Source organism: Pavona decussata, unplaced genomic scaffold (genome assembly GCF_977016875.1).
Source record: "Pavona decussata unplaced genomic scaffold, jaPavDecu1.1 SCAFFOLD_39, whole genome shotgun sequence".
Taxonomy (NCBI): Eukaryota; Metazoa; Cnidaria; class Anthozoa; order Scleractinia; family Agariciidae; genus Pavona; species Pavona decussata.
In genome coordinates, this window is record NW_028145461.1 from 874,242 (window position 1) to 884,376 (window position 10,135).

The 10,135-nt window shown below is 41.1% G+C and overlaps 2 protein-coding genes across 2 annotated transcripts; one reads left to right on the forward strand and one right to left on the reverse strand.

The window, feature by feature from the left end:
- Positions 1–312: 312 nt before the first annotated feature.
- LOC146483351 (uncharacterized) lies at positions 313–4,445 on the reverse strand. The gene is made up of 2 exons (XM_085106019.1): positions 4,296–4,445; positions 313–3,212 (listed from the first exon to the last, which is right to left on the reverse strand). The coding sequence occupies exon 2, from the start codon at positions 3,120–3,122 to the stop codon at positions 2,115–2,117; it is 1,008 nt and encodes a 335-aa protein (XP_084962145.1). The 5' UTR covers positions 3,123–3,212; positions 4,296–4,445; the 3' UTR covers positions 313–2,114.
- Positions 4,446–5,909: 1,464 nt separating this feature from the next.
- On the forward strand, positions 5,910–9,912 carry LOC146483352 (uncharacterized). The gene is made up of 3 exons (XM_085106107.1): positions 5,910–6,674; positions 7,674–7,985; positions 8,956–9,912. The coding sequence occupies exons 1-3, from the start codon at positions 6,008–6,010 to the stop codon at positions 9,156–9,158; spliced, it is 1,182 nt and encodes a 393-aa protein (XP_084962233.1). The 5' UTR covers positions 5,910–6,007; the 3' UTR covers positions 9,159–9,912.
- The last annotated feature ends 223 nt before the right edge of the window (positions 9,913–10,135 follow it).

A 10,135-nucleotide genomic window follows, 5' to 3' on the forward strand; every position in this document is an offset into this window, starting at 1 on the left:
AGGTGACGTTCTTAAAAAAGAAAGGTTTATTCATAAACCCGTTTGCATCCATATACACGTTCAATTTAAATTAACATTGTCTTAGTTGTCTTATGGTATTTCGTTTGAAGTCAAGCTACTCTACATGACTCTACCAGGAATTTTGTCTTCACTGAATTGTAGTACTGTTAAGCGAACAGAAATCACTGGTGGTCGGGTCGGGTCGTTGGGAGACCGCATGCAATGGCCCGAGTATACGCAGCAAGTCATTGAAGGTCATTGAAGGTTCCCAAGGGCCTCTCAGTCTCGTGACGTCACATAAGGACATCCCGAGATCTTCGCGTTGCTTTGAAGTCTATGTAGACTTTGTAGACCTCGTAGGTCTTCGGCGAGTAATTTTTTACGGAATAAAAATTGCTTTTTCTTGTCAGTTATCACGGAAAACAGAAAATAATTTCTTTGTTTCACGTATCACGACTGGTAAGTCCTTCACAGGTCACAGCTTTTAACTTTTTACAATTACAAGTCACGGCAAATAATGACAGCCGATCACGTTTCACGGGAAACCCCCATACGGCCCCTCATCAAAGGACAAATACTCAGTAGAGCTCCAGTGTTCAAACCAGTCTTATTCCCAGACCCCTCTCCTCCTCTCTGTTGCTGACCAGTAGAGAAAGAGACTCACAAACATGATTGGTGTAAACATGTGTTTATAAAACGCTTGCTCAGATAATTGGAAAAGCTCTAATTTTAGTTTTGTTAAAATATTATAATCTCAGGTCAACTTTCCATTATAAATAGGTTTCCATAATATTTTGGAATATCTACTTACGGAAAAGTAAGAAATCATTAGTTTGGAGGTACGGATAAGTGTTGGAAATTCTGAGCCAGCAGTTTTTTTGTATGTTAATGTAAGTAAAAACAGAAGGAACGTTCGTCCTTGAAACACATTATACTTAAAAAATTACATTGATGGCCGCTTAAATTTGGCTGGTCTATTTAATATATATATACGTGATATTCAATTCACATGTAGGAAACAGGGAAATTTAGGAAATAAGTACTTAAGCCTTACAATATTAAATAAATAGCATTTTATTTGAACTTTTTGTTTGTTTGTTTGCTCTTTCCTTTTTGCTTGTTATTGTTGTTGTTGTTGTCTTCTGATTTTTGCATTGCCTGGTGAAGTAAGTTTGCGTTTTTCATGCAACTTGAATTGCCCTGATGAGCAGTTTGAGTATATGTAATTTACGTTTTGTAAATTTAACTTGCCTCTACTATCAGAAATCGGAGAACGTTCGCTTTTTTTCTCCATTTAGCTTTATGGTTCCATTTAAGGTTTTCGTTTTTAATCCTTGCACGTGTGACGTCGCCAAGGAAACGGCTATAAGTATTGGGTATAGTGCAAACAGAATCGAGGTGATCGCTCTGGCCAATCACAACAATAGAAGGGAACTACACAATGAACCAATCAGAAGTCAAAGCAAATACATGTAAGTGAAAAGTCATGCTCGGGAAAACGCGCGCGATTCAGGCCCTGTTTACATGGAGGGAGGAAGATCCTAGATGGCGAAACAACTTTTCGTTTGGTTTACATGCAGAAATTACGGTCGGGGTTGTTACCAAGTGGAGAAGGAAAATAAGAAAAATTGTCGGCCTTTAGTAGCTGAACGCCGGGCTGCTACCATGTTTGTTTGTGTTTTTTTTTTTTTTTTTATCCCTAGTACTAGGACCTTCCGAGCGCTAGAAAGATCCTAGCACGAAGGCCAAGTACAACCTTTTGCTTATCGCCCAAGTGTCATGTTTTACCAAGAGACTATGGTTGTACATATGGGGCAAGCATGATCCGCCCTCTTGGATCTTCCTAGTGCTAGGATCGTCCGATGGCTTCCCTTTGGCTTCCTCGCCATTAGTGTTTAAAAAATTAGTTTTTTTTTTTTGTTTTTTTTTTTTTTGTTTTTTGTTTTTTTGCATTTGTACAACTTATGGCTAAAACAATGAACTGAAACTGAAACTAAACTGAATGTAAACAGCCCCTAAGTCACGATGTCACGATTGCTTTGGGTTTCACTTCAAGGTCCCGAATGTTTTCAATAAACCACAGAACATGCGTGAATCGCGTACTTTCGATCGGCTCAATTGAAAACCCTTTTACTAAGAGAGATTAAAACGAGACACAAAGGTAACAGAGTCCCTCTAGTGAGCGAGCCACCGTCTGTAGGGTAAAACCAAGTGCGAGATGGAGTAGATGTTGAAATTCCCTTGACTCCATAGCAGGTCTCTGCATCGCATCTCACCAAACAGTTTCCTCTTTTACATGTTTGATAACACTCTTTTACAGCTGATGAACAAGTCATGTTACATTTGGTATCATCGCAGTGCTGCCTACACACATTTGCGTCACAGTACATGGTAACCACCTCAAAACCGAAGCCATCTTCACTCTGCGTGCATTCATGCGCACGTGTTGAACAGCTCATACTGCACGTGCTGTGAGAACACGCCTGCTCGCATCTTTCTGCCTCGCATACCATGTCGGCGATTGCATAGAGATTTGTTTTTTGAGTGCAGTTTTTAACGCCGCCTGAACACTTGAATTGAAACTTGCCAGTGAGTCCTTTTTGTTCGCATGTCTCGACCGTCTCCAAGCACGTCATGTCACAGGAAACTGTTTTACTGCTTCGCTGACAAATCTGGTTACACGACTTTGCTTCACAGTTCATTATCTGAGCATTCTGGGGAATCAATGCCGCCTGCTCGCAGCTTGTAACACTCTGTCTGCACGCCATACTCCCGCAGTCTGCAAGTACACACCTCTGGCGACAATCCCTTGATGTGCAACTTGAGGAATCACAGTTATGTCTCGAGCATATTTGGTCACAGTACCCTGATGCCTGGCAGTCTAACGTGCTGCATAAGATCCCTGTGGTAAGATTAGCTGACGGAATCGGAGAGCAATCCTGACTGCAAGAGAACTGAGGAGTTTTCCTACCACACGAAAATGCACAAGGAGGATGGGAACATGATGTGAGATTTTGCTTGCATTGATCATTCAATGAGGAAGTACAGCTTGTAATGTTAGTAGCCGGGTCCACAGCACCAAAGAATATCACCAACGCTACCGTGAACAGAACAAACGCCATTTGCAATCAAAACAATGAAACGTAACGCGGGGAAGAAAATGGCGTCGCACAAAGAAGGCGTGGCTCAATGTGAAGGAGTCTGGACGCTACCTGCAGCGAGGATGAAAAGAAAACATTAGTTTGCGAGTTGGCACAAATGTCAGAGTTGAAGCGCTCGTCTCAGTCGAAAGAGGGGTTTTCGTTTAGCCCTAGGTACATATGCCTTCGACTTTTTGCTTGTTTCGAATTTATTGCAGCTTCGTTCTCACAAAGGCTCAACGAAACGAACCGTTGGGTGCCTCTGGTCATGATAAGTTTCAGCACAAGCTCTGCTTGCCGTGAACTACAGTGCATTTGGCAACGTTAGAAGTCCTTAGACCGTTAACGCGATAAAATCAGCCATCATGAATTTGGGGCAAAGCTCCGACTTTCTGGTTTATATGGCGAAAAGAACGATGTAAGATACCGTGATCCGACTTGAAGAATGACGTTCGGGTAGAAAGCGTGCAACTGAGCGCTTTTAATTTTTCTTTACATTTGTCTTTAAAGCCCCTTCGAAGTCCACGAAGATAAATTATTTAGATAGACATGAATGAAAATTTTAAAAAAGTTGAGCTTGCGTAGCTACAAACTTCCCGTGGACTGTGGAGGCCAGGAGATCAGGTTTAATAGCCTCCTTCTTATTTATTTTATTTTTTTTTTTTCGTTGTCTACGCTAGAGAATCATGGCTCCCCTCATGAAATGATTTTCTAAAAGCGAATATCCTGATCATCATAGTTTGCCACACTTTTGTCTGGTTTTTAGTCTGTTCAAATCTACCGCTCTCCAGTGACTGAAACAAAATTCCAGTCAAAATTGTCGTAAAAATTTCGAACTCTTCGTGACGTCATTGTGTACCCAAAGGCACTCCTTTGCACGCCCGACTGCTTGTACTGCTCTGCTCTAAATGAACTCGCTTCTTTATTTTGTCTTTGTATTTCTGGTTTCTCTTTAATTTGACTTGAGGTCTCTATGAATGAAGTTCGTTATCCCAAAAATTAACTCGAGCAATAACCAAAACGAAGGATCGAAGTCGAAAGGTACACAGTTAATCTCGAGTAATATTAAAATTGTTCAAATTGTGCCAAATATAATGTAATGTAAAGAATGCGCTGCAAATAGAAAAAAATATAGGGGGAAAACTTGGCTCTTACCTCTCCAAAACCTTTGAACGGACATGCAATGATCGAACACTCGGGTTGTAATTTGTTACTGAGTTGCTGACAGTTGTTGACTGTTTTTAAGTTAGACGTATAACAGGAGCGTGCGTGATTTCGTGTTTGTTGTTGCAATGGGGGGCATTGAATATGCAAAGCACGTATCGCAACGAATCCTACGATCCGGTTGTCACGGCAGCCTATCAAAACAATTTCGCTTCGAGAGCCTGTCGAAGTCTCACAGAAATTTAATGAGAGAAATTTTTATCAATTGTTATTAATTATTCTAACACTTTGACTGCGTTCCAAATTAACGGCATCCATTTCGGAATCCACTGAATAGCGTGACCAGTCCGTGCTGCAGTTTGTAATTAGTCCGCCTTGATCAGGACGTCACCGTCAATATCACCGAAGCCAGTAGTAGGTGTACTGTGTATAAAATTCAACTTTATACAGTGGCGAAAGCCTTGAGTGTCATGACTGCATATTTTAGCAGGAGAGCTCTTGTTCTCCAAACCAAAACACTATACTGATCAGTTTGAAAGAATATATTACAATATGTGTTTATTTATGAATGTAGCCGGCAGTAACAATTGTAACCAAAGTCGCCCTTCAATCTCGGCAGTGTTACGACTTTGTGGCTTCAAATTTCTACCACAAACAGACTCAGTAGATGGGGTAAACGGATGTTTATTGTGATACTGCTGAAGAGACAACACCCTAAAACCTGGGCGAGGTGGGTGGGTTGCTGTTGCTTCACAAAGGATAACAGAGGAATGAATGACCTTTGACAGGGGAACACCTAAAAGGTCTTAGCTGACTACATGTACATGCATTGCAGAGATATCCATTGCGGAAACTAGTGTAGTGTAATTAACCCGATCTACAATAAAGACACTCAACTGGACTCACCATCAAAGTCGAATTTACTGGTACGATCTATTTGGTCGGCATAACATGAGTAGCTCCTCATTTCAGACGGGCCTTAGCTGCGAGGGAGACTAACTCAAAAGGGGCTTCAAAAACGTTTGGAGGGTGTCAATAATGTATCTCTGTCTGCCGGCCGGCAAAGCATCAACAGCGGTTGATTGTATCAAAGTAGGGGAAAAAAGAAGAATTCTTAGCAAGTCATACATACTAAACTTCTGATTGCAATTCGTGGCTCACGAATGTGTGTCATTATTATATCAAAGAATGTTGCTCTAAGGCTCTGCAAATCTCTTTTCAACACAGTACTACAGTGGGCCAAACCTGACTTGGCGCTTTAAAAGACTAAAAAGACTAAAAACGAAGCTCGCACAATGAAAAGTCCACAGTGCAAAGTATGGATGACGTGATCCCCGGTGGTTCTACTGAAGTACGCCTTCACGACCCTGTTTAACTTTGATCGTAGCTGCAAATTTCGTACGTTTAGTTCTTGTTTGGGTGTGGGTTTTATTTCTTCAGTATTTTTGCTGGTTGATCAGTTGTTGTTGTTTTTATTTTCAAGTCGCTCCCTGGGACGTGAAGAGGAGAGGCCCTGGGAACGAGGTTGGATTTGCCAATCGCGTGATCAACACAGTGCCAATTACGCTAATCACGTGGAGATCATTTGTTGGGCTCCTGTTTGTACTTGTTATGTTAGGGCCATAGGATTTTTCACGTTCCCCAGAAAAAAAAAAAAACACCAGCCAGTAATCAGGTCGACAACATCATATTGTCTAGCTAAGATGGAAGAAGAAGCAGAAGAAGAAGTAGCTAACGAACGAGGTGAAGTTCGTATAGAAATGGAAACGGAACCACTACTTCGCATGACACCAGCGTACTTGAGCTTCGAACTTGGCCGAGAACCTCATCAAGCTAGTAGATGTCACAGCTTTGTTCTGGCTATTTTTAGGATTCTCTTCTATTCGACTGGATTATGGGGACATCAGGCATGGAACTATATTCCTCGCTTTCTATTCAGCGCCATCTGCGTTTATCGAGCCGTTTTCGTGGTGTCTGTGTGTACAGGCGTTTGTACGGTCTTTGTGGAGTGTCACGCCAACAACACCGTGACACCTAACTATCAAACTGAAGAAAATGCATCTTTAATGCTTGCTGTGGCTGAAGTTTCCTCGTATCACGTTTTCATTGTTTGTCTTATTTTAGCAAAACGTAAGGACTCAGCCTTGGTAACACCTTCGCAGGCAATGATGAAACTATTTGACAGTGTGGAAATTTACCTTCTGTTCGTTGCCTTTAGTGTCTTGTATATCGTGTCATTTTCGGTAGCCTGTTTTTACAGAATCCAGCAATTGACGAATCTTTACAAGACAGCATATATAGCCGCATTACTGGCACAATGGGCAGCAGCGAATGCTTGTAATGCGTTCGCCTTCAGTTCTTTTGCGCTTGGTAAGTTACGCGAATCATTTAGTGGGGTGGGCAAGATTCTTTGTCTCCTTTGGGTAGAAGTGTTTGATGGAAGTTTGTCTTGCAATTGGACGGCGGTGTCCATTTTTACCGCCCCAGTTCTGTCCGGGGGGGGGGGGGCTCCCATATAAAAGTGATGGATCGAGGTGATCGTTGTACCTTTTTCGGACCTTTACGGGTTTAAATTCGTGGTTTGGTACGCCTTAGGGCTCTAAAATCTAGAATGACTTCCCGGCTTCAGAGATATGGTGGTACCTTTTAGGCTACCATTCTAGATTTTAGAACCCGAAGGAGACGGTCTAAGTAGTACCAAACTACGAATTTTAACCCCTAGAAGGTACAACGATCACCCCAGTCACTTTTATGTGGGATTCCCCCCCCCCCCCCACCCCCTCCCTCCCCGTTAGATCTTTGTTGTTTGATCAGAAGCAGAGGTTCAATATTCACCCGGCGGCCAAGGAAACTCTACTTGCAAACTTCAGGCGCAAGTGAAGCATATCACAATTTTCCTTCAAGATATCCATTGTTAAAGGGAGGGGTTCACATTTCAGCGCATGTGCACGAATCAAAATGCTTTTTTCTCTTCATTTCTTATCAACTTTATGGCCTTAAAAATCCCACTCACGTGTACTTTAGTAGTCACATTCTATGATTAGTCCATGCAAAATGACTGATGACCAAAATTCACAGAAAATGCTACTGGATTGTACTCATATTGTCGATATTGAATTTAGCGTTGACCCGTAGGATTTATTCCACAGTTTATGTGTTTACAGTTATTTGCACGCGAAATAACGCATTCATATGAAAAAATTACCACCCGAGTTACCTATTCCCTTCCGAATGGTTCGAAAACAACGAATTAAATTAAACAGGCTTGGGTCATAGCGAGCAATGGCGAAAATGTATTTTGATTCATGGACATGCGCAGAACCGTGAACCCCTCCCTTTAATTTTCTTCATGTCATCCCTATTCCACAGGTACGTTTGCAAAGGATACCTTCAGACACATCCAACACATTCAAAACGGCACCCTTGATGACATCATCAGACTTCATGAGCACCTGTGTACAGTAGTTTTTAATACCGTGTCAGCCTACAGTGCGTGGTTCATATTGCATTGGTTCACTTACGGAGCAAGTATCCTTGTTTGGGTCATATACATGTCTAAAGAATTTCTCGTGAATCCTCCCATGACGAAGCTGGTGTATTTAGGATTCGTCCTTGTTTATATACTTTACATCTTTCTACTCCCTTGTATATGTGCTGCCAGGATTACGAGCCACTGTACTGGTAAGAATTCATATTTGCGAGGCCTGGTTTTCCGGCACTGACGACAAAAGTACAAAACAAGCATAAGCGTAAGCGCAAACTCTACGGCAAAAGACCGAAGAAAAGTACTTGGATCAACATATTTCGATTCAGTTGTACTTTTGTTTCAAAGTGTTTAGCCCTTTTCATTTGGCCATTGTATGAATGTATGAACCCTTGTACTAGCGCTCGCTCGCTCGCTCGCTCGCTGTATTTGCGCAGAGAAAACTGCGATGCGTACGTACTGAGTGAGAGAGAGGAGACTGGAGAGAGAAGGCATTATTCACACGCATTGCAATTCCCTTCGCACTTAGCTCGCTGGTGAAAACCAAGATAAAGAGATCAAAATTGTTTTGAATAGATACCTGCGCTGAAAAGAAATCTTTTTCAGCGCGCTTATCTAGTCCAAAGAATTTCAAAATCGTTAACCTTCTATCCGAAATAATTGCTCTGCACAGTCAAATCTACTTTTTGGTTCGGTCGGTACCAAAAGTCTTGGGGACCTTAAACAGCGACGATGGTGAATGCAACAAGAACAAGAAATAGTGGATTGAATCAGTAGAATAATGCCACTCTTAGAACTTTCTGGCCACACTGATGCGGCTTTAATTCTTTTTTTTTTGGGGGGGGGGGGGGAAGAATTGTTTTTTTTTTTTTTTTTAGTAAGAAATAATACTAGCTTGGATTTTCTAAAAGACAGCTGTAGAATTTTCTGATCTCCAAATGTCCAGCTAACAAATCTGAATACAACATACTCTACCCGGCTGCATACTTTAAAAGTACTACCGCACTCTAGAAACACAGGACATGTTTCTTAAATTTTGTAACTGGATATATTTGCTTAAAATTCAGAGCTAAACTGTAGGGTAGGAGAGTAGCAAAAGTACATGCTACCTTTTCAAAACCAAGTCTGATTTAAAATGTTGTCCTTTCCTCTCTTTGCTTTTTAAAGGTATTTACGAGAGAATTAACAGCACTACATCAGCCGACTGGAGTGAAGGGCATCCGTTCAGAGACCGCCATAACATCGCCCTGTTTGTTTCGTATGCTAAGAACAGGCAGTGTGGCTTTAAAATTGGTAGAATCAGATTTAACTCCTCTTTGACCTGGTTCTCCTTTTTCTTTGGACTCATGGCGATGTTGTATCACTTCTAGTCTCGGTGGCCTGTTATGGAACGATCGTTCGTGACCATGATTTCATGGTTTACATCTGGTGATAAGAAATTAACTTTATAAACAAAAGCAAAGGATTGTATTATTCCAGTAATAAGACCGTTATGGCTCAAACCTGTCTTTGTTCCCAGAAGTTCCGTTTCTTTGAGTCAAATTGAAAACTATTAAAAGATTATTTCCACGAGCGGACATTGGATAAGAAAATGATAGATAAATCAGTGGCTATTATAATCCCACATCCAGAAAGTGCGAGCAGAATACAACGATTACCATGATGGAAATTGGTTTTAAATGTAAAGAAAAATCTTGAAAAAGGTGTTATCTTCAGTTATACTAGTTAAACACCTTAACTGTGACTTGTTTTGCAATATCTTGTATAGAGTAATGTGACAATTTTCTTACACCACACTGAGTGTGTACGTTCATGAAATATTCTCGATTTTAGGGAAACGTCTGTTCATTAGGAAGAATAATTAATCCCATTTCCTTAGGCAAGGCAGAGAATCATAATTCAGTGTAGTCCAAATAATCGTACCTTGGAATCTTATTGCTAAAAGAAAAACAATACGTCCTGGCAAATTGCTTAAATGAGTGCGTATGGGGGATCTCTCATATAAGACTTTTAAATAGTTTTGCCAAATATTATGATGTTTGAAGGAGATCTAAACTGTACTGAGAATCGGAAGGTAAGCTTTGCAATTGTTGTGAGCTAATAAACTACAGCTACTGTTAACAATTTTGAAAGTGCTCTTACTGCCCTTGACAGGCGATTTCCTCATTTTAACAAATCCCTTCCTCGTGTGCAGCAAGCAAGTATTTCCCCCAGTCAGTGCATCGCACTGAGAAAACAGCCCATACAGTAAGAAAACGTATCATAGCAGGATAGAGGCGTTTTCAATAAGAAATGAAATGGTGAGCTTTTGCCTTCTGGCCACGAAAAAGCGGTTTGTTTGGGTGGG